This window comes from Bidens hawaiensis, unplaced genomic scaffold (genome assembly GCF_021521415.1).
Source record: "Bidens hawaiensis isolate Kalapana, Puna unplaced genomic scaffold, B.hawaiensis_p1.1 tig00008515_1, whole genome shotgun sequence".
In the NCBI taxonomy this organism is placed as follows: Eukaryota; Viridiplantae; Streptophyta; class Magnoliopsida; order Asterales; family Asteraceae; genus Bidens; species Bidens hawaiensis.
The window spans coordinates 776,513-801,544 of NW_027491608.1; the positions used below are offsets into that span (position 1 = coordinate 776,513).

The following is a 25,032-nucleotide window of genomic DNA, read 5'->3' on the forward strand; positions in this document are numbered from 1 at the left end:
AAGACCCGTCCGCTTCAAACCCTTAGGATAGATTTACTGTTTCTATAACTTGTAAAAAGTTTTCTTTCCTTCTTGTAATGTTTTTTGGATCATTAATGAAGAATATTTCTTTTGACTTCTTGTGATCTTTTTACTGCTTTTAATACCTTCTGAGAGGAATTTTCTGAATCCTTCAATTTGTTGAAATATTTGAAAGTTTTGGATAACTATAGTGACGTGGCGGAGAGAGAAACTTCTTGAGGGTAACTGACAGGACGTATATGACGCTGCCGACAGTCTGTTTTCATTATCTTGAATTTCCCGCCTGACGTGTCAGTCGTCTGTCGGTCTGCGGTTTCTCTCTCCTCTGGCGCTTTATGGATCGCATTAATTGCGATGAGTATAATATGGCCCTTGTATCTTCTATTTGCTCTTTATCACTTCCAGATTTCTTTTCTTTCAAACGTTTGAAGTTTTTCATTTTTCTTTGATATTTCTTCCTCTTTCTGTGATTTTCTTGATCTTTGTGGAGTTAAAATGGCTAAAGAGAAGAAGAGTACCCCTACTATCGACGAGGTTTCCGTTTTTCTTAAAGAAGAAGACTATAATGATGTTGTCAATGTTTATGGGTTGACGACGGAGTGGGAACCAGAACTTCCTGCTAGTGGTTCTATTTCTACTAGTCCGCCTTCAAAGAAAATAGCTGTATACATAGACCACTTTACAACAGGGAACTTCCGGATTCCGATTAGCAAATTTGTCCAATCGGTCTTGACAACTTATAGGATTCATCTTTCCCAGATTCATCCCTTCGGGATGTTGAGGATTCGACACTTCGAATTCTGTTGCCAGACCCACGACCTTGAACCGACTGTTGGCATGTACGCCGTTTTTTACAAGATGACCTTCCGTGACGGATGGTACAGCTTCGCGACTATGGAGAAGAGGGTTACAGGCACGGAATGGCTCCGTAGCCTCCATGGCTGGAAACCTAAACTGTTGGCATGTTCGCCATTTTTTACAAGATGACCTTCCGTGACGGATGGCACAGCTTCGCGACTGTGGAGAAGAGGGTTATAGGCACGGAATGGCTCCGTAGCCTCCATGGCTGGAAACCTAAATTTTTCTGGATCCGAGAGGATGTTATTCCTTTCGAGATGCATAAACGAAAGGCGAAAGAGGCTATGCCAGTGGTTGTGGCCCCCGCCCATGAAGATCAGGCATGGTATCAAACGCTGATCTCCACACCGACTCCCATGCGCCCAATCCACGAAGGGGCAATGGTGAGTGCGAGGATGAGCCGATTGTGGCCATTTCCAACCCTGGAACCGTACTACGATGGTGAGTGCGAGGATGAGTCTCTGTTCTGTCATTAAGAATTTTCTAATTTGTTTTCTTGCTTTTCGTAGGTGAAGGTTCCGCCTTTAGCACTTTGTTGGATCGCAAGGGGGGAATGATGGTGCGCCGCCCAATCGATAAAAGGGATGCGTCCTTTCTTGAGCGCACCCGTTCTAATTTCGTGTTTCCCACAGCTTTCCGCCCGGAACCCAAAGTTTCCGAGGCGATGTATGCCAAAGGTGAGGCATATGTTAAAGAATGCATCCAGAAAGGTGACGGCGCTTTGAAACCCAAACCTGTGACTGCTATTAGTTCCAGCGGAGTGATTGTGCTCTTCTCGTCTAGCAAGGAGTCGTCGCTGTCTGGAGAAATATGCTCGATTAATGTTAACAAAATTATGGGCTCAACTGCAGGTCTCACCCGTTAACGAGCCGCGACTATTCAATCAACGGGCCCAGATGATGCTGACACCACTGCAGAAGTCGAGGGTCCGGGACCTGATGATATTACTGCTGAGGGTAAACGCCCGGCCGTTGATGCGGGCGCCTCCAAGGCGGCGGGTAAGCAGAAAATTCATCCTGTAAAGGATATTCCCAAGAAGAAGAAGTCAAAAAAGACCAAACCTTCGGCCTTGGAAGCACGATTGGAACAACTTGATGCGGAGGACCCTTCGCTGGGTATGAAAAGTTCCTACTTCCCTTTTCTCTTTGTTTATTGTGATGTTAAACCATTTTTAGTGTTTTTCAGTGAACCTGGATAATCTTTCCGAGGGTATTCCGGATTGAAAAGTTCACCTCTTCGTCCACCACCGCCGCCTCCTAATACTGCTGAGGACCCGGTTGTTGTGACGGACGACTCTCCGTTGAAGAATAAGGAGGCGGACACCGCTGTTCACGCTAAGGTGTCACCTTCGTACAATGTACACCAATTCAGGGATCAAGGGGGCATAAGCACGTTCCCCTATTCTTCCCGAACCTCTCCTACTCCTGAGGAGGAGGACCCCACCCCTCATCAACCTAACTGGTCCTTACGTCGGGATTCGACATTCCGTAACGTGGACACATGTTTTGAATTCTGGGGGAGTGTCTCCCGCACGGTGAAAAGGAGAGGCGTCGTCTTAGTGTGCGCCAAGAGTTGCTGAACTCTCATTCTTACTATTTGGCGAACACTATTTCCACCACCCATGAAATAACCAAGGACTGGTTGACGATGAATGAGCAATAGGACGAGCTAGCGGCCTCCGATTCCGATGCCAAAGAAGAAGCCCTTAAAGCCATGAATGAAGCTAGGGAAGCCAGTCGGCCTTGAAGGCGGAAGAAACTGCTCGGTCTGTTGCCGAGGAAGCCAAGGTCACTCTTCAGAAACAGCTGGATGAACAGTCTAAGATGATGGCTGAACAAGCTAAGTTGTTGGAGACCCTTCGGGCTGGGTCGGCGGCCAAAGACAAGCGTTTGGCTGACGTTAATGCCAGAAACTGTGATCAAGCCTTAGAATGTGCCAAACACAAAATGGAATTTATTCAGGCCAAGGCAGATCAAAAATGGCTGTTGGCGGAGGCTATTCCCAAGGTATGTGTCTCATTCTTATCATAAATATTCCCAGTATTTTTATAGTTACTTATGTGTAACTGTCTTATCAGGTCATTGCCGATGTACGGGCTAGTGACGAACTTGGGAAGCAAGCTGGTCGCCAACTGGGCTTTAAAGAAGGTTATCAGTTTGGTTCCACTTCCAAGCTTCCTGAGGAGTACGTTTTGGCTGGTCAGGATACTGTTGCCATTCTTAAACAGAAATCAAAGGACTTTGATTCTTTGAAATTTCCGTTGGCGGACCAGATATCTGAACTTGCTGACGAAGAGGATAGCATTTAGCGACTAAAAACTCTTCTTGAACTTGATAGAAGTAACGTACAAGAAGAAGACCATGCTGAAGATGCTGGAGGTAACGATGCGGAACACGAAGATGCCGCGCCATAGATAGAATTTTCTTTTTTCTTGTAACTTGATCTTTTGTTATAATCCCATTTGTGTATATAAAGAAGTTTTAATTTTGCATCTGTTACACTTTGTTTATTTTGTCATAATATAAGTGTTTAGTAGGGTCTTCTTTGTATGCCAATAAAGGAAAGAACGTCGGTACAAAATACCATCAAGAGTCTGATAGTTCAAGGCTGTCACACCCTCAAAATCCACTAACGGAGTTTTACCGTCAGAGGGTGTGAACTAACAAGATCGGAATCATTAGTTATAATCAAACCATAAGTAAAGTTTTCAAACCACGAAAACATTTAAGTGTAAATAAATGCGGAAGCGTAAAATCATAGACCAAGTGTTGCGTCACGCAGGACGACTTAAAACCCAATTGATAACAGTTTAAAAACAAGTTTGCAAAAACGATAGAGTTCAAGGTAATGCATGATCCTATACCGCGCGCCCGCCTCGGCTACCTGAGAATAACATACTAAAAGTGCAACACGGGGTTGGTGAGTTCACAAGTTTATATAAATAAAGCGTTTGCGTTTGCATTTACGTTTTGCGTTTGCGTTACCAGATAATGTTAAATCAATTATATATCTATAGGTAGCTAGCCTATAAAACAAGTATTACTAAGTGTTCGACACCGAAGCTGACTGTTTATCAATTTCCTTGCCACCATGTCTATCCCGACCATGGAAAATGTGTTAGCCAAGATTACACCCACTCGACCTCCAGCCGAGTTTAGCGTTGGGTGGGGTTTGTCAAACCCAGTAGTACTACTCGACAATGACTCGCTATTATACAAATACTAAACAGTTCGATGTTATGAAGGACTTTAGTTGTTTCGTTTGCCACTTAGCCTTTACAAGTGATATATAACTAAATAACAAAATCTAAATCGTTTTGGAGTATGTATTCTCCCCCAAGTAAAAGCGTTTAAAAGAGTAAAAGGGGTACGTGAAACTCACTGTTTGCGAAGAATTCAAAAACAAGTCAACCAAGAGATGCGCGTCACAGAAAATCCTCACTAGCATTCTAAAACAAGAATGATATTTTCTAAGTGTCGGAACTATTATTGAGTCTCTAGACTCGGCACATAATACCTATGCATAAGATACGTTTCGTGTTTCGTTTGTGAATTGTGTGTGTCTCAACAAACACATTGGTGATACGTTACATGTGTGAACAACTACTTACGTGTCAAGTATTAATGTTGTACATTACTAGCAATTATTCCCCACAAGGGTAATTTAGTCAAAAACATAGCAATTATCTAGCAACAAGCACGTTTCATGTATTCTCATATAGTTCAGCAGCTAGTTTTATCAAGACAGATTTCTCTATTCAACAGATCATAACATATCAATTAATTCATCAAAAATCGTCACAAAAACACACATGAGTTAGGATTCCAGAACTATTTTTATTGTATTTTTATTCCACATAGATTTCTCACAATGATCAAAACATTACAGCAAACTCACAGCAGTCAAAATCATGTGCAACAGAATGGTATTTGTTATTCCTGTTAAATGGTAATTCCAATTAATGCAAGACCAATTGGGTTAGGTTCTTAATTCAACATTTTAACTTCCAGAAGTGGAACCAACCCATTTGGTATTGTAGTTTATGAGATATGATAATTACAAAACAGCTTAACAGCTGACCTCATAATTCAGAGTTGCACTTCAGTTTTGTAAAATAATAAAAGTTAACTTTTACCCGTCCAAAAATTACAAACTTGGACTTTATAAAAACTAGACTCAACCTAGTACACCGTAGTGTTAACAATCTCGACCAATTACCAGATTAACATTCAGTTACAGTTGTCTAAACATAACTTACAATCTGTCCAGTGCCAGTTTTGACCTTTAATCACATTTAAATCGTTTGAGCAACCAAAACACCTCCAAATCAGGCGTGGTTGGGTTTTCTGAAAACTAGACTCAGAGCACTACCTTTTAGACTCATAATTAATCCAGTTTGGTTTTATATTTAATAAGTTACACCTCGTTCAAGTTTAACTATCTCTGCTGTCAAAATTCAGCAAGCACACACAAACATCTGGCATGCATCCTAAGCATACGACATATCCCCAAACATGCAATAAACATAATTATCCATAGTAATCAATAGTAAACCCTCTAGGGTTTACGAACAATCAATGATCTAAAATTCTTTCACCGTTCAAAATCACACATGATCATTTAAATCAATAACTGAAACATAATCAAGCATCATCTAATCCATACAAAGCATAAGAACACTTAACACATGATATTCAAGAATTAGGGTTTCATATTTATACCTTAAAAACGCAAAAACAACCCAGAGGAAGGTGAGAGATGACTAGAAACAAGTGCGGGATGCTCCGATTATGAAAAACAAGGTCAAAACGGAGGTGATATGGTGTTGGTGATGGCTGCCGTCGCAAGGGGGGTGAGGGGGGGGGGGGGGGGCGATCGGTTTGTAGGGAGAGGGAGGGAGTTAGGGTTTTGTTAATGTTATTTAATAATAATTATATTACACAAAGGCCCCTCAACTTTTAAATATTACTTTTCTAGCATAAAGTAACTTGTTTGCATCTTGAGTTAATGTTCTATACAATATTATCAAATAACACATAAGCCTAACACATAATTATCAAATAATTATTGTTTTGATGTTGTCGTTTATTCACCAATGGTTTGCGTCAACTCGTTTGCATTTCGGTGCAATCCCGAAAGACTACATATGTAGTGATTGTCAAGCGTCATTTAAAACCCTAGTTTAAATGTAATGAGATGTGCGTTATAGATCAAGTGATCTTAAGTTTGAATTGACGGAGTTTGAATTAACAGAATTAACCTGAAATTGACGAGTGTCACATCATTCCCATGTTGAAAGAATTTTCGTCCCGAAAATTTGAGTTAAATCACGATGGGTGTCTGAAAAAGCAAGAAAAAAATTTCCAGTTTGTCAAAAAGGCTTTGTGCTTTATCTTCTGGGCCGCTGCTTTTCCTTCTGGAAGTGCTCCAGATGACAAGTATGCCATAATGGGTGTCATCCAGGATTCTACTCCTGTTTGGATCACTAAAACCTGATGTTGCGGAACAGACGGGTGATCTAATACTTCAATGCGGATGTCCTTGGCGAAATGTTTGAAGTTCGTTGAAGCCAATTTACTGAGAGCATCCGCTGATTTCTTTTCACTTCTCTTTATATGAATGACTTTGCAAGAAGAGAACTGGAGCATCAAATCCTTTGCCTGTGACACATATGAAGCCATGATATCGTTTTTTGCTTCGTATGTACCATTGATATGTCCCGCAATCAACATGGAATCCACCCGGGCTTCTAAATGTTTAACCCCGAGCTTTTTGGCTATCCGCAAGCCTGCCAAGAAAGCTTCATATTCTGCCTCGTTGTTGGTACTTTTGAAGTCCAGCTTTATGGCATATGTAAACTCATGGCCTTTGGGATTGACCAGCCTGAGGCCTGCGCCACATCCCTCATTGCTTGAAGCTCCATCCATGAATAAGGACCAAAGTTGTCCTAATTCCGGAGGTGCTTGGGGTTGTTGCTCGATTAAACATTCTTTTTCTTTGTGATACGGAACTTCTGTCACGAAGTCCGCCAACACCTGCCCTTTGATTGGTGGCCTAGGTTTGTATTCTATTGCATGTTCACCTAGTTCGATGGCCCATTTGGCCAGTCGGCCAGATAATTCGGGCTTACTGAGAACATTTTTGAGCTTGTATCCGGTGAAAACATTGATGGGATGCCCTTGAAAGTATCTGCGGAGGCGTCGGGCAGCATAGACCAGTGGTAAAACAAGTTTTTCAAGCATGGAGTATCTTGTTTCCGGGTCCGATAATGTTCTGCTGACGTAGTAGATCGGTGTTTGAATATTCTTTCGATATGTCAGGAGGACGGCTCCAATGGCGATGTCTGACGCTGATAGGTATATTGTTAAAGGTTCCCCCGCACAGGGTGCTGTTAACGTGGGCAGCTCCATTAAACATTTTTTAACCTCCAAAAAAGCTTGTTCTGCTTCCGCAGTCCAATTGAAATGTGCTTTCTTAAGGCAATTTCTTAGTGTTGAGATAAATGGGTGAGATTTGGCTGCATGGTTTGCCAAGAATCGATTCAAAGCAACCAAACGCCCATTGAGTGTCTGAACTTCCTTGAGGGAGGACGGGGAAGGCATGCGGGCTATAGCTTGAACTTTGTCTGGATTAGCTTTGAAGCCTGCATCCGTGACAATCAACTTTGAGATCTATTTCGGATAAAGGATAACAATTCTTGGGACATGCTTTATTTAGGTCCTTGAAATCGATAAGCATTCGCCATGCCCCATTGCTATTGGGGACGATAACTGGGTTGGCGACCCAAGTTTGGTAACGAAATGTACGAATGATTCCTGCCTGCAAGAGGTCCTGGACTTGTTCATTCATTGCTTTTGTTTGTTCCGGACCCATCTTACGTTGTTTTTGAACAATTCGCGCAAACAACGGGTTTACCCTTAGTTTATGTTCCGCAATCGGGAAACCCGCCATGTCCGCAGGTTGCCATGCGAAAACATCGACATTCTTTGATAATAACTGTTTCAAGAAAGTCCGCACTATCTCGGAGATAGCAGGTCCAATTGTTACAGTTTGATTAGGGAAATCTTTGTTCAAGACCCACTTTTCCGGTTCAGTTCTCAAAGCTTGTTTTGGAATCTTGCTTGGTTTTGAACTCTCGGTTGCAAAACAGTTCCTGTTAACATGAATTATTGCGATGCCAGTACAAGTTGGGACTCCTACTGCACCGTGTGCTGTGGACGGATGAGCATTGAAATCACAAATCGCTTCTCGTCCAAGGATAATATCATGTCTTGATGTTGCTGGCAAAACCAGAAATTCGACCTCCTCGATCCTCGAATGAATTCCATCAATCAGGGTGACTGGGAATGAAATTACACCCCGCGGATGCATTATTTCTCCTCCGAATCCCGACACTGGAGCGTGGATGGGTTTCAATATTTCTTTATCTTCTTCGTCAAGCTGATCAAAGCATTGTTCATACATGATATCTGATGTGTTGCCGGTGTCGAAGAAGACGTAATGAGAACGATAGTGTCCGAAGAGAGCAGTGATAATCAGGGGGTTCTTATTGTTCGGGCCTCCGTTAATTCAAGGGAAGATCACTGGTTCATTCTTCCACTCTTCATCATCAGATTTTTTTTCTCTTATTCCCTGTATGGAACTCTCCTTATATCATATGAACATTCAAATCTTTAATTTGTTTCTTACTCGGGCCTTGGATGTCCCGAACAGGTGTTTTTCCATTGTCTGGTTTTCCATTTTTTACCAAGTGTTTGAATTTTCCAGATTTCACAGCCGTCTCAATTTCATTTTTCAATGTTCTACATTCATTCGTATTATGACCAATGTCGTCATGATACGAACAGTGCTTAGTAGCATCCAAGAATGATCTTCTTGTTAATGGTTGTGGCTTTCTAAATTTTATATTCTCTGTGGTGAGAATTTCAGTGGGAGTCTTTGAAAGAGGAGTCCAATTGTTGGGACCTCGGTTTACAGGTCCCGCTTTGTTCTTGTTGCCTATGAGGGATCTTGCGTCAAATGGTTTTGACGCTTCAGCACTTGGCTGAAGCCTTGACCAAATAGGGCCTTTCGCCTGTCTATTAGGTCTCGGATTCTGAAACTCAACTTTAAATTTTTGTTTCGTGTTACCATTCCTCAATGTTTTCTCAGTATTAGCATACACCTTTTCCGCAGTCATTAGGTCGTCCCATTCTTTTTGGCATTCCATCTCTGCCCGTAAGCGTGCGGACTAAATCGTCACATTTGACGTTTTTGCGGAAGGCACCACGAAGCATGTTTTTACTGATTCCACCGATGTTCAAACTTTCGTCATTGAACCTGGTGATAAAATCTTCTATGGAATCGTTTATCGCGGCGGAAAACATCCAAAATTTCTGATTGATCTCGCGTATGTTTTTTCTATTGACTGAAGTGTTGGGAAAAATTTTTCATCAGATCGTCCCAACTAGAAATTTCACCGTTGGGTAACTTTTCAAACCATTCTCTTGCTGCCCCTATTAGTGTCAATGCGAACATGTGACACTAATAAGGCAGCGTCCAACCACTAACACCACCTATCGCAATAAAGTTTTGGAAATGATCACTTGGATCAGTCATACCATTATACTTACCCACCGATGTAGGTATCTTAGCATTAACGGGAAAGGGTGCTGTGGCAATACTTGCTATGAACTTTGATTTTTCAGAGAAGGCCGCGGGGCGGTATGGTTTAGTAAAGTCTTGTTCCGCATTGCTATGGTATTCGGTATAGCGGACTATGTCATGCGGACGGATGCTTTTTGCCTGAGAACTCATCCTACTGTCTCCGGTATACATACTATAGTCTCCCGGGTGGAAGGATGAATCGTAACCGTCAAACTCATCTAAATAAGATGGCATCCGCATATTTATGCGAGGACGAGGACGCAGCCTCGGAGGTTCGCCAAACTCTAGTTCCGTCTGTTGACTGTTACGGGTTTGACTTCCTCTGGTGGAGGAGAAGGAGATCCCCTAGGGGATTCCTCATAATCCAACGTGCGGGCGTGAAGTTGCTCGTTACGTTTTCCACGCTCGTATTCAGCCACCAAACTTTGTTGCTGCACATGGAGCCACTCTTCAGGATTCAAGGCTCCTCTGGATCTGGAATTACGTCTATGAGATCTCGCCACGTCAGAGTCACCTGGATCATTTTCTAGATCCAACACTGACCGCTTTCGGCGAGTTTCTTCCGTAATCCGTCTAAGATTACCCAAATTAGAACATTCCGGTGCCGAGGTCCGTCCCATATCTGGGGGTGGTACCGGTTGGTGCTATGACGTTCTCTAGGGTAAAACCCCCAGGTGTTACATCAATGTTCCGTGACCCTGGAGCTGTGACTCGCTCAAGAGTACGGCCACTTGGAGCCGTGATGCGTGCAAAAACACTAAGACCCGGAGGTGCTTCTGTGTTAGTTACACGTGACTCAGTTGCAGGGGTTTCCGTCGGCCCTTCAGGAAGTTTACTCATATCAAACGAACCAAAAAACCAACGAAAACTATAGCTGTTCTAACACAAATCACGGATGGCGCCAATGAAGAAACACGGATCCACTCCCCGGGTATGGGTCCTGGATCCAGTGAGTCCACAGGGTACAATACGATAATTACTACCACGATATGAGTAAGGCTTCCTAAAGTCCAGTGACCGGAACCTGCAAAACAGACACCGTGAGTCTCGTTACAGGAAGGGCAAGAGGGGGGTCTTCCTGTAACCACCCTCCGGCGTGAGAATCAGTAACGTTCGTAATGAAGAAAGTACTGATGTATAAAGACTGAGTGTAGCCAGAATATATGTGAGTGAATGAATGAATACCTCATATCGTTTGACAAGGTATTTATAGCCGAAGGATGATGGAAGATGATTGGGGCAGCTGTCCTCTTCTGGAAGATCTTTGATAACCGCCTGGACACGTGTCTTCTTGTGATAGGTTGGGCTATACGTCCCATGTGCATGGGTATAACAACCTGGACACGTATCACCAGCTGATAAGATGGATCGCACCCTGACCATGTGCACGGTTATAATAACCTGGCCACATGTCTTCTTGTGATAGGTTGGGCTATACGTCCCATGTGCATGGGTATAACAACCTGGACACGTGTCACCAGCTGATAGGATGAATCGCACCCTGACCTTGTGCACGGTTATAACAACCTGGCCATGTGTCATTTGTTCATTAGTTAGTATGTCACGTATTCCCCAAGTAAGAATCATGTGCCTTTCTTCTAGAAAGTATTTGAATGGTGACAGCTGTCCTACTGGCACTCTCCTCCTGTTATTTGTGCGGACATACGTCCTGTCTTGCGGATGACTTTTGAGGACGCCAGGATGCTTCCGCGTGTGTTATGAAAACGTTCCTCCTTACTCGTAACATGAGGGTGGCCCAAGTGTCCCGCGGGTGGTTTATAAGAGGGTTCTCTATGACCCGCGGGTAATATTTAAGGGTATTTGGGTCTTTTTGGTACCCTACCTCTACATACATATATTGGTGAAGATATTTAACTTAGTTGAAATTAGGCAGGCTGTGTTTTTTTGACTGCACACCATGTGTACGATGAAATGTCAGTTGCTTTCGTAACCGTTGAAGCATCGGTTTTAAACGCATGAATATGTTTCTTTGTTTCTTTACTATTAATTGTGGTTGTCTATTTAAGCCATGTGTTTACATAGTATGTATATAGGCGTTTGTTTTTTGTTTTTGTAATTAAAGATGTTGTCTACACTATACGTACATTACCATTAGCTTTTGCCACCATTATTGATATAAAGTTAGCTAGGTGTACCTCATTTTATTACGTTAACTTCTTGTGTAATATGGCATGTGTTTTTAGGTGCGTTGGGCTTATTTCCTTTGCACTAGCACTAGCATAAATTCTATAGTATTGATGTTTAGTCCTTATTTCCTTGTTGTCTATTTAATGCCGTGAGCGAATGTAATTCATTTGAGAATTTTGGATTATTATTAGGTCCCCCCTCCCTATCTATCATGATATGATTTACTCACATTTTTTGTGGTTTCGTGCCTTTTGAATAATTGAATGTACTTAGATATGGTGACTGACTTGAAGACTTCAGTGTCACATAACTTGATCACTTTGTGTGGTATGCACAACCGTTGTCCAGTACACGACTACTTTAAGTAACTTATCTTTGAACCTGATTGTGTACATGCATTGTTTGTTAACTTCTCATCTCATATTGTTTTATCATGATTTTGATGGATATTTGTTACTAGAAAAAAAAATTCTATTTCAGCTAAGAAATCTTCATCACCTTCTGATATATTTAATAATCTTAAAAACATGGGGGTGTCATCTTCAAATGACAAACGGACCTCTGCTAAAGAACTCCTCACGTAGGTTGAACACAAGAGTTCCGATCAAACGTGAGTTTTCTTTCTGTTTCAATCTATTATTCAAATGGCATGTGTTTTTAGGTAACTAGAAAAAAAATAAAAATTCTGATGTATTTAATAATCTTAAAGCCATGGGGGTGTCATCTTTAAACGACACACGGACGTCTGGTAACGAAGGTTGAACGCAAGAGTTCTGATCAAACGTGAGTTTTCTTTCTGTTTTCATTTATTATTCAAATCAGATGGCATGTTAGTGTTACCATTCTTCTTGATTTTTGATAGTATTGTTGTTATTTTTGTATAATAGCTTTGTTGATAACAATAAGAGCCTGCAGCAATGCTAGCCCAAAAGCAGAGGACTTGACTTACAAGCTGTTGGAGGCTAATGACTATGTGAAGCCTAAAAAGTAAAAAGACTAACAAAAAAGATAAAACTTTTCAAAAAGAAGAGTGAAGCCCAAGAAGATGAAGATAACGAGGTATATATTCTTGTACTCTCTATAATAAATAAATAAAAAATTATTGTAAGCAGTATATATTGATGTCTAAAAGATCACTCATGCGTTTTAATAGTAGTGAATATGTATGAAGTTATAAACATATATTAGTGAATATTTACAACAGTTAAGTTGTGAATGTACATTAAAGGTAGAAAGTGAAAAGAGCTGTGGATAATGACTAAGGTGCTGTTTGTTTTTCAGAGGTAAAATGTCAGAAGACTGCGAAACCACATCTGCCAACATCTGTAGCAGAAGAGATGGACCAAAACTCTGCAGACTGCTTGTTTTTTAACATCTGCAGACTGCTAAAATAAGCTGAAATTTAAATAATTAAAGAAAAATAAGTAGTATAAACGATGATGGTTCGGGTGAAATATATGACTCAAAAATCTTCAAATACCATCATCTATAAATATCAAAAGAAACTAAAACTTGAAATTCATCAATGATTTAATAATCACTATAAAGAGGCTCAGACCTATCGAAACATTGGTGCAAAAGGTTCAAAGTGCCATGGCTGTAAGGGTACCTGCCATCCTGCATTTTTGCCACGCCAGGCACATATCCTGAGCTGATGTTAACTCGAACAACATTAGATCATCACAGCCACAAACCTGATTTCATATTTCAAACAACCATCCAAAAAACCCAAATCAAATGTCAATCGACATCGACAGAGGCGGCAACCGGCGTCAGAAACCGTGGATTTAAAAGCCATCACTTCCCCACACCGGAGTACAGCCACCACACCGAATCCAGTAACAATCAGAGGTCATAAACCCTAGATTTAACAACCGTAATTTCCCAACATCGGAGAGCTGCCACCACCACACGATCGCTGCCTAGGGTTCGTAAATCAAACCCGGTAACAATCGGCGATGATGGCGGCAATCGATAGAAAAACACAGCCATAAACAAAGATTATGGTGACAACAAATGAAAAGAATAAAATGAAGAGTGAAGAATTGCTGGTGGAGTCATCAGTAGCAACTTGGCTCATCACTTCTGGGAGAAGAGGTTAAAGAAGTAATAATACCAACACTTCTGGGAGAAGAGGGCGCGCAGACGTTTTTTAATGAAACGTCTTCGAAAAAACAAACACACTGCAGAGCCCAACGTCTGCGCGCCCTCTTCTCAGTGCAGACAAAAGAGGTGGAGAAGTCCTTCTGAGGAAAAACAAACAGCACCTAAAGTAACCCGGATATTACACATGAGAACTGAGAGACACTCACTATCGGTTAAGGTCATGGAGTGGAGTGACTTTAGGAAAGTGAATGCAATATTTTTGTGTGGATATGCAACAGTTTAATGGCAAACAAGCATATTGCAGACTGACACACTCCCCAGAGTCTAGACCACATGCAACCAATGCATGGTTAGCACTAAGCATATCCCTAGACCACATCCAACCACCTGCAACCTGACCACTTAACTCCTTTTACTTTTTTAGGTAACAACATTTATAACTAACTGCCATGCCACCTGAATTATCCTTAGAATTTATTTGAAGTGTCAAGTGTGCCTATATAAGGACAATCACAGATAATAACTCACCACAACTTGTTACATTCTCCTTCAATTTCAATGGCTTCCATGTGCTTGCTCGCCTTTCCTATCCCAGGTTATAAAAATTCTACAATCGTAAGAAACGGTTCTAACGCTCACAAGCCGCATTCGTCACAATCGACAACAATCTCGGTCGAACCACCCGTTGTTAGACGATCTGCAAACTATGACCCCACATTATGGTCATTTGATCACATTCAGTCACTCTCCAGTAATTACACAGTAAGTACGACGACTGTTTTTATTATTTTTTCAAATAACTTGTTTTGATCATGCATGTACGTTCAAAATTGACTCGTAAACATGCATGCAGGGCGAAAGTTATGTGGCACGAGCGAATGCGTTAAAGGACACCGTCAAGATGTTAATCAGACGCCAAGTTGGAGATGTTTCGAGAGCTCTCGAGCTGATTGATGATTTGCAAAGACTCGGAATCAGTTATCATTTTGAGGATGAGATAAGAGATGCATTGGAGTCGATTTACTCCAGTTATTATCAAACTCAAGCCAAGTGGGATGACCTGAGTTTGAACCTTAAAGCACTTGGATTTAGACTACTGAGACAACATGGTTATCAAGTTCCTCAAGGTATTATTTATATTATTAACATTAAGTACATATCTTTAGGAGTTACACTTTTATTTAAATCATAATAAAATGATTTAAATAAAAGTGTAACTAAGGCCACCCGTAGTGGGCTAATTGTGGGGGCAATTTTTGGGCGATAGGGGCAACAACAACCCCCCCCCCCTCCCCCCGCGCACGAAATGTGGGCCGATAGGGGGGGCAACTATTTGTCAGGCGAAATGTGGTGAAAATAATAATTAAATGTTATTATTATATATGTTTGTGTGTGGTATATATATATATATATAAGCCTACAACACCATTACACCCTAAAAACAAATTCCTACAATTTGCTTACTGGGCGCCACGTGTCACAATTCGTCCAATTTGTAGCCCCTCCGCCACACATAACCTAAAAGCTCTTCAAATGTATAGAACTAAGAATAATCATGTTCAAAACAAGTAACATGTTGTCTTATAGTATGTTGTCTTAGTACACATTCATGAGTAATAAGTACATATCTTTTGGACCACATGTTTGTTTTGCATGTATATATGTATATCATGTACACTTTTGTTGGTATAAAAACTTTATTGTATGTTGTCTTATTACACACTCATGAGTATGGAAAACACATAGGGATGCAAAAAAGCCGGCTTGTTTAACTTACACGGAGCTCGGGCTCGGCTCGTTTCGAGCTCTATTTTCAAAGCTCAAGTTCGGCTCGTGGGTAGATTGTCAAGCTCGAGCTCGGCTTGTTTGCTATTTCTTAATTAATTTTTATATATCTGTAATTATTTTTATATATCTTTCTTTCAATTATTAATTTATATATAAAATAATATATATTATTTAGTTATTTTTTTATATTAGCAATTATATAAATGACAGGCTCGTTTAGGATCACGAGCCGGCTTGAGCTCAATAAGTGAAGCTCGGGCTCGGGCTCGCTTGTTATACGGGCTTAATTATAGGCTCGAGCTTGATTAAGCTCGGCTCGATCGAGCTTTTTCACAAGCGGATCTCGTGTAGCTCACGAGTGGCTCGGCTCTATTACACCCCTATAAACACTTGTTGCAAACAACTGTCTACATGGAAAATATTATTTATGTTGTTTAAAACTTTCGGTTATTTTTCAACAAAAGATAATATGATGGTTTTTAACTGTTTAAATGTAGAGATTCTTAACAACTTCAAGGACACCATTCAAAATGCTAAGCCACACCCAACAGAGGATATGGTGACCGTACTTAACTTGTATGAGGCTTCTTATCTTTGTTTTGAGAATGAAAGCATTTTAGACGAGGTTAAAGAGTTGACAACCAAATATCTGAAAGAAAATCTGGGAAATAGTAGCGGTGGTTTATCGTCATTAGTAAGCCATGCTTTGGAGTTTCCATTGCATTGGAGAGTCCCGAGAGTTGAGGCAAAATGGTACATTGAAGAATATGAAAAACGACATGGATCGATTTCCATTGTGACCGAGCTTGCAAAACTTGATTTTGATATGAGCCAAGCTATCCACCTTGAAGATCTAAAGCACACATCACGGTATCATTCATTTATGCTTCTTTATATATAATATTCTAGTTAAACAAAAATAAATTAAGGTGTGCAAATGATACATGTATATGTGTAGGTGGTGGAACAATACAAGATGGGATGAGAAATTGAGCTTTGCTCGAGACCGATTGGTGGAGCATTTTATGTGGTCTCTTGGTTTTAGTTACGACCCAAAGTTTAGTCTTGGAAGGAGAATACTTACAATGGTTAACTCCCTGATTACATCCATCGATGATGTGTACGATGTCTATGGTACTTTGGACGAACTTGAACGATTTACTGATATCGTTGACAGGTTAAAACTAATTTATATACCCTTAATTAATTTCTTGTGGACGTTTATCAACCCGCAAGCTAAGCTTATTTATGGGTTCTAATTTGTAGATGGGATGTGAATGCAATGAAAGACCTTCCAGATTATATGAAGATAGCATTTTTGGGATTCTATAATACCATAAATGAGATTTCGTATAACATACTTACCGAGACAGGATTCCTGGCACTTCCATATCTTAAGAAAGGAGTAAGTAACTATGAAATCCTCTTGTTTTTAAATATCTATGTGATTGCTGGCTTCAACAATATAATTTTTCGAATGACATTCGGATTTAATTATCATGCAGTGGGCAGACTATATCAAGACATACATGGTAGAAGCACGTTGGTACCACGGTGGACATAAACCAACACTCCAAGAGTATTTGGACAATGCTTATGTATCGATCGGGGGTCCTATCATACTCATGACCGTTAATTGTTTAACACCGTTTAGTTCAAGTGAAGAAATGTTGACAAGCATGGAAAGAGCTGAGAATATAATTCGCTACTCATCAACAATATTCCGACTTGCTAATGACTTGGGGACGTCGTCGGTATGTCTTTAACATACCTAAATTACGTTAACTGACTATTTCATTAAAAACCTATAACAACACCACTTGAGCATTGTCTTTCTTGTCTTGCTACTTGAAGGAGGAAATTGCAAGGGGAGATATTCCAAAATCAATCCAGTGTTACATGAATGACACCGGTGCAAACGAAGAAGAAGCTAGAGTGTACATCAAAGGTTTGATCGAAGCAACGTGGAAGAAGCTTAACAAAGAACGAGCTTGTGGTTATTGTGAGTTTTCAAAGGAGTTTATCGACTGTGCTTCAAACATACCTAGGATGACACAATTCATGTACAATGATGGAGATGGGCACGGTCATCCGTATATTACCGAGTCTCATGTGTTATCACTATTGTTCAATCCAGTTCAGGGCGCGAACTAGCCAGGTTTAATATGTGTAGTATTTGTTGGACGTGGACTTATTAGTAAAATAAGATCACATTAAATCCATATTTTTTTAACTTTCCAAGAAGTAGCAATAGCTTAGTCTACTGTAATGGAGATCGAATGGTTATGTTGAATGTTAGTTCCGGATGTTTGCCACAATGACTGTTTTCCTTAGTTTCCTATGATAGCTGCCTCTTGAAAGCGCTGCTTCCAAGAAAACACGAAATACTTGTTTGACTAAGCGAAAACGACCAAAATGTCCATTTGACCTGTCTAAGTCAATAAAAAGTAGATCTGACTATCTTATTCCCAAAATTTCCACCTCTAAATCTTGTCAAATCAACAGCATTTAATCATAACTCGACATGATTCTGTCATTTATCCAAGAAACTTGTCCAAAGCCAAAAAGATCTCTTCGGAAGCCCTATATATATTCATCCCGTTGCACAAGTTCTATATATATTCATCCTATATAAATAATCCGATGGAGTGACAAAATTGAAAAAAATCTTAAGATTTTCTTTAAATTATATGGTTGATAAATATATGGGATGAATATATATAGGGTTGTGCAACGGTTTGGAACCACGAGAACTATTTCCCCATGTAATATTTGTTGTTTGTATGTTGCGTTGCAGATTAACGTGATTCTAGATGCTGGAAATACATTTACTGATGGTTTGGGAACAAGAAGTTTAATCTATTTATGAAGTTCCCAAATAGGTAACATCCAAAATTTACTATGCAGGTCGGGTAACGGGTAAAAACAGGTTATTTTTATGTATAAGTCAACTCACGCCACTTTTCGCCCAAAAGATTAGCTTTTGTTATTATTAATAATAACTAACGTGTCAGGTAAGATTAAAATAAGTACAATATAATTTTGTAGCAAGTTAGTTTTTAATGAATGTACAACATACTAGTTTGAATGTTTAGATTCAAATTTGTTGTTGTCATAAACTAAAGGCATTACAATTTACAAGTATTTTCAAATCATCTGAACACATGTTCTTGAGTTGCTCAATCTGCTGCATACCTGTATGTTTATGTAGTAAAGATCGGTGGTAGAACTTTCGATCGCTTCCCCTTTATTTGTGCTTTTGTGTCCGGAAAGTGGTCCAACCGGTCCTCAGCGTTCCCCTCTCGCGTTACATTAACAGGATAACCAACCAGATGTACACCTTCCATGTCTATAACCTCATCACCCGAATATATCTGCCACATCAGCTCCCCAAACTGACTCATCATCACCACACATTCCAAACTCTCGGGATGTTCGAAAACACCTTCTGTTCGTCCAGTATGTTCATACCATAACGACATACGGTAACCATAAATATCTCCTTTATTTGTCTGTTGGTAACATCCTATTGCAATCTCCGTGTCCCGTTGACCATCCATTGACCGCTGGTTTATGTTGGCTGATCCTATTATCATGTAAATATCATCCACTGCAAATTTAATCAACACTTAGATTATGAAAAAAAATGAATAAATTTTTTTAAAAAAAAAAGAAAAAAAAAGGTTTATATGAATGGTTACCAATCATGAGTTTTGAATGTACATAAATCATGAATCTTCTATGTTGTTGAGCATTCCAATATTGTGTACCATGACGAGGCGGGTACATCGGGACATACTCGCCTCGGTTTTCGCCTTCGCGGTTAGCAAGACAGAAGAAATTCAAATAATCTTTTGGATGCCAATTTTCACCACTATCTTTAATAGCTTCTCCTATTAAACCATACATCATCTTCATAGTTTCCCTTGTCCAATGCAATATATCCTGCACCGACTCGCTCTCGGGCCCGCCTTCGGGCCACATGGGTATCAAAACATACGCTGCAAACCGCTCTTTCGCTTTGATTTTACTCACTATCTTAAGTGCAATCTCTATAGGGATCAAGTTCCCGCATCCCGAATATTTGTCATTTTCCCATAAATGACATCCTCCAATAAAATACTGGTTTTCAATGTATATAAACCTCTCGGCTCGCCTAATTGCCTCTACATACGCTTCGTGTATGCTTCGTTCAACGGTAAAGTTCCCTTTACCGTTGAACGAAGCTGACACGTGGTCTATTGACCTAAAAACTTGAACATTCCAGTTTCTCTCGGTTGAGTTAACCGAGTAGTCATGTTCAAGTTCCGTTATTTTATTAACGGGAATGAGTAACGATGGGTCAAACTGTTTGACCCATCGTTGCTCAAAGTTCTGCATTATATCCCATGCAGATTCTCCCCTGACACATGCATGTGCATCGTGCCAGGGTTCCCGGGGCCCACCTTTTTTAAAGCTGGCCCCAGGTATACTTGTTTGGTAAAAATCATTTGCGTGTGATTCGTTAACAAGAGTTTTAAAAAGGGAGTGTTGTTCGGTATCATACCGACCGTTGCATAAATCTATGCCACCGATGAAGCTAATGATTTCTCGTTTGGTTGAGGACAAGTGCGCGCGTGTATCGACTGTGATGGTTTTCTGGTGGTGTGTGAATATTGTTGGGAGGTTGTGGGATAATCTTGGGCATAATTTGCATACTACTTTGGTTGGTTTGAAGAAGGCGAGGGCGTTTTCGTCGTTGGTTCCCATTACGCCTTTGTTTTTGATGATTGGTAATGAGGTTTCATCATCCCAGATCATGATTCTTACTGCTACACCTTCTTCTGCTTTTCTTTTTAGCAAGTCACCTAGCTTTACTCCTCTTGCATGTGGAATTTCGGTTTCCAAATCCCTTACCTGTGGTATGTAATTTACAGGTAAGTTGTGTTACGGTTAGGGGGGAAGGAGACGAGCCTGAGCTCGCCTCGTTTAACTTAAGAGAGCTAGAGTGCGGCTCATTTTTAGCACTATTTCTGAAGCTCAAGTTTGGCCCGTGAGTAGTGTTTTAGACTTGAGTTTGGCTAAAATATTGTTTTCTTAATCATTCAATTATTTTATTTATAAAATTTTATACTTATAATTTATGTATAACATTAAATTTGTTATTATTATTATTATTGTTATTATTATTATTATTATTTGACTCATTTTGGCTCAAACCGGTTATTTTGAAAGAGAACAAACACATATTCTTTTTCAAAATACACATTTTTTAAATTAGTCTGTTCTGACCTAACCCAAATAACCCTTTTTTATAATCATCCTGATGACACCCGTTCATTTTGTCAGGTATTAGCTCGTTTATTAAACGAGCTGCATTACAGGCTCGAGCTCGTTTAAGCTCAGCTGTTCGAGCTTTTAGCAAACTAATCACGAGTGGCGCAGCTCGTTTACACATAAAAAGTTAAAAACTTTGATGGTTCTAGATGTGTCACTTAGGGTATCCGTAATGGGCAATAATATAAGGGCGACGAGGGGCGATTTTTGGAGGGAACACCCCCCCCCCAGGCAATAAATGGGGCGACAGGGGGGGGGGGGTTCTTTTTGTCGCCTGCTTGTTTGTTTGGTTTATTATTATTATTATTATTATTATTATTATTATATAATGTGTGATATATATATATATATATGTATATATATATATATTGGGCTACTACACCACTAAAACAAAAACCACCTATTTGCTGGCTGGGCGTCACACGGCACAAATCGCCCCATTTTGTAGCCTCTCCACTACACATAGCCTTAGTAGTTACTAGTTAGTACCCATTTGAGTTGGGTTGTCTCATATAGGTCAAATCAAATGGTTTGAAATTCACCAAAATGTCTTTCTAATGCATAAAAATTTATATATGTTTGCAAAAAGATTTTAAGCTTTTGGGAATATAATTAGCATATTCAAAACTGACATATTTGCAAGGCAACTTAACCCGGCCCGTATGAAAAGTGTTAATATTTTCACCAATATAGTTTTGACAAGATTTTTATTTGCTTACCAGAATGAGGTGAGGATTGAAAGACCATCCTGCAATATAAATAAAATGTTTGGCACCTTCAATGGCTACAAAAACATCCTCCCAAAGGTTTCTAGGTGACCCGCAAACATCAACCGGCGGATGAAACATAAGACAATGATGAGAATCTTGATACAATGTAACACTGCAGTTACTCCTTTGTGGAAATGTAGCATCCCTCAGCCCATTAAATCGGTTATTATTTATAACTTTCCGCCAGTTTTGTTCAAGTTGTGCGGGTTTGAACCATAACATGAGTCTGATTTTCACTTGTGGATGTGGCTTCCCATTTTCCATGCACACTGGAAACAAACCATCAATCAGGTTTGACTTTTCTAGTAATTGATGAGCTTGGATGTTGGCTTTTCCGAGTATTGTGCATTTTGTCTTGAGGGTGATTGTTATTGTTGCGTTTATGTGGTGGGCGCATTGAACGCGTAATGTTTGGTTCCAAACGCGGTCACTTTCGTGACTTGTTGATGCTATCTTTTTGTGGTCTATTTTGATGGTAACGTATGTTGGCGCTCCAGTTGGATTTATGCACTGTAAAAGCTAAACACCGATCAGTAGTGTTCAAACCGAACATGGCCCTTATTATTATTCGTGTCAAAAACGTCAACTCTAATGCGCACACTTAAAATTGGGTAAGCCAAACGCACACGCTTAACTTATTTACCTAAAACGTGTTAAACGGGTTGGCAAGTGATAACTGTAAACGTGTTAATCGAGTTGGTGGGGTGTAAAAGAATGGGTTAAACGTGTTATAAACAAGTGAACCATAACAAGACTTTTTTAATTAAACAAGTCAACCCCAACCCAACTAGTTTTTTAAACAGGTTTGAGATACCAACAAAAAACCTGATTATTTTTGTGTCATGTACTAATTGTGTCGAAAATTGTCACCCTTAGGTCAAACGGGATGATTCGGTTGACCTAAAAAAAAACTTTTTGGGCACAATCATTTAGTGTGTCAAACAGAATTACAAAATTTTTGTTATTTCATTAATAATCTAAATTTTTAAATAAAATGATTTAGGATCTAGAGTAAAATACGATTTTCGTTCTTGTGGTTTGTCTAAATATGTAGTTTAGTCCAATAGTTTCAAATTTGCGATTTTTTTCCATGTGGTTTCATTTCACTTGCAATTAAACCCGACCCCACTAACCCCGTTAAGTCTGGTAGTTAAACCATCAGCGTGCCCTTACGTTAGGGGCAATTTTGTCCGTTTTTTTTCCAAATACACCCCAACCCCTCACATGAAGGGGCTTGCGAATTAGAACTGTGGATTATTTGGGGAAAAAGAAGACAAAACTGCCCCTCACATGAGGGACACGCTGATGGGTTTAACGACAAGGCTTAACGGGGTTAGTGGGGTCGGGTTTAATTGCAAGTGAAATGAAACCACATGGACGAAAATCGCAAATTTGAAACTGTTGAGAACTAAAACCGCATATTTAGACAAACCACAAGGACCAAAATCGCAGTTTACTCTTTAATCTATTTAGTTATTAAACTAATGTTATTCAGTATCACCCTCAGAAGGCCAGCTATAATACGAATCGACTCATTTACAAGTAGACAAGTCATAAAAGGTTAAAAACCATAATAAACCCATAATCATTTACACAAATATGAGGTAGATTTTGAAACGTGATACGTACATTGAGTAGAAACGGCGGTGAATAAGGCGTGGCATGGAAGATTGTAGCTTCAAGTGTTCCATGAAAAAACATTGGTTTTCCCTGCATTGTTTGTGTAGCATATATACAATGAAACCAATCTTTATAGAAAAGAGGTAATGAATATATGATAGCAAATATTGCATTTTGAGTGGAGCTACAGTTTTGGAAAACTTATACAAGTCTACAGTTTGAAACTTAGAGGCAACCTTTAAGCCTACATTGTTTGCTTTTTCTTCAAGTACAGGTTCTTCAGTTTGTTTTATATTATTTAGTTCAAGGTTTACATCAAACATCATATCTACCTTAAACTTGTTTTATCTTATGTTTTGATAAATGTTTATACATATATGGTAAGATCACTCCAGACCATTAAATTTGTTGTGAGAACAAAATAATATATTTTTTTTTGAACGGCGACTTTCTTGTGTTTAGGCTACCGCACTTCTTAAATTGGTCAGTCTATAGTCTTTATGTCATCACAAGAGCAGACGTCTCTGACATAACACAAGAGACGTAACACATGTGGCACATGATTTATCTTATTAATAATAATTAGAATATATTATACATAAACGAACAATTGAAGTAATATAGTAACCATTTTATTTATATATTTTTAAATTTTAGTTTTTTTCTAAGACTGAAAAATAAATGTTTTTGTGCTGGCAATATCTCCTTTATATTTATTTTTTATTTATTTGTGATTTTGACAACATACCTGTCAATTTCTAATATATTTGTTTGGCTATTTCTTTCCCCTTAAGGTTTCACACATTGATTATTTAATATTTACACAATTTTGTTATATTATAATCCATTAATGTGTATAAAATAAATCGCTTAAACGTGGCATTTTCTATCCTAAGTTGAAGAGGCAGGTCTCAGCAAAGCCCAGTTGGACCCACAAGACTCACCTTAAAGAGGGACGTCTGCGCAAAGACCAACTGGATCCGCAGGACCCACCATGCTCAGAGATGAAGACCTTACACGCAGTAAGCCAGCTGTTCCCGCAGGAAAACCTCCCTTGGTACAGTACCCTACCTGTTCCCGCAGATGTGGGTACAAGCCAAGAAGGAAGGCTACCCGCACTAACAGTAAGACTACACACGTAAGGCACTAACTCTTAATACTTCAGCAATGTCACCTGAGGAAAGAATGAGCAAGGCGGGAATATTCCCGCCCAAAAGAGCCAGTCCGTACGCTTCTGGAAGATCTTTTGTACTATATCTGCCAAGGTATGGACAAAATAGACAAGATCTGACCAAAGCAGCCCATGAATCAATCACAGGGTGACAGCTCACCGACAATAATACGAGGAGGAGCACGCTCCAGTACAAAATGTCACTATCAGCCGCTGCCTACCCACCAACTCCCATCGTGGCACGTACATAGCCCGTAGTTGGTGGAAAAGGAATATTATACAGCTGGCCGTACCTGCTTGGAAACCTACCTTCGGCTATAAATACTCCAACACCTTGGAACGGTATCATCATCTTATATCATCTTATCTTCTCTCTAGCTATTTCTCTCAATATACACTTATATTCAGAGCAATCTAGTCTGATTCTCACGCCAGAGGGTGGTCACAAGGAGGAACCCCCCCTTCTCAGTGACGAGCTCACGGTGTCTGTTTTGCAGGTCGAGAAGAACAACCATCTTTGCCGGACCTAACCCTCGTGGGAAACATCTACTTAACCCTAAGATTATCCTTAATCTACCAGGGTCATTT

The 25,032-nt window shown here is 39.9% G+C and overlaps 2 protein-coding genes across 2 annotated transcripts; one reads left to right on the forward strand and one right to left on the reverse strand.

The window, feature by feature from the left end:
- The first annotated feature begins 14,337 nt into the window (after window positions 1-14,337).
- LOC143529239 (R-linalool synthase QH1, chloroplastic-like) lies at window positions 14,338-17,859 on the forward strand. The gene is made up of 7 exons (XM_077025063.1): window positions 14,338-14,541; window positions 14,633-14,906; window positions 16,065-16,437; window positions 16,526-16,744; window positions 16,834-16,972; window positions 17,073-17,321; window positions 17,422-17,859. The coding sequence occupies exons 1-7, from the start codon at window positions 14,338-14,340 to the stop codon at window positions 17,719-17,721; spliced, it is 1,758 nt and encodes a 585-aa protein (XP_076881178.1). The 3' UTR covers window positions 17,722-17,859.
- Window positions 17,860-18,549: 690 nt separating this feature from the next.
- Window positions 18,550-23,456, reverse strand: LOC143529275 (phospholipase D alpha 4-like). The gene is made up of 4 exons (XM_077025100.1): window positions 23,283-23,456; window positions 21,603-22,163; window positions 19,269-20,463; window positions 18,550-19,177 (listed from the first exon to the last, which is right to left on the reverse strand). Exons 1-4 carry the CDS (start codon window positions 23,367-23,369, stop codon window positions 18,771-18,773), a joined length of 2,250 nt encoding a protein of 749 aa, XP_076881215.1. The 5' UTR covers window positions 23,370-23,456; the 3' UTR covers window positions 18,550-18,770.
- Between the last annotated feature and the right edge of the window lie 1,576 nt (window positions 23,457-25,032).

Coding starts and splice junctions, on each gene's coding strand:
- LOC143529239 (XM_077025063.1), top strand. CDS start 14,338: ATGGCTTCCATGTGCTTGCTCGCCTTTCCTATCCCAGGTTATAAAAAT. Junction 16,745..16,833: donor TTTACTGATATCGTTGACAG/GTTAAAACTAAT, acceptor TCTAATTTGTAG/ATGGGATGTGAATGCAATGA. Junction 16,973..17,072: donor TTCCATATCTTAAGAAAGGA/GTAAGTAACTAT, acceptor ATTATCATGCAG/TGGGCAGACTATATCAAGAC.
- LOC143529275 (XM_077025100.1), bottom strand. CDS start 23,369: ATGCAGGGAAAACCAATGTTTTTTCATGGAACACTTGAAGCTACAATC. Junction 20,464..21,602: donor TCAATCCTCACCTCATTCTG/GTAAGCAAATAA, acceptor TACATACCACAG/GTAAGGGATTTGGAAACCGA. Junction 19,178..19,268: donor ACATTCAAAACTCATGATTG/GTAACCATTCAT, acceptor TTAAATTTGCAG/TGGATGATATTTACATGATA.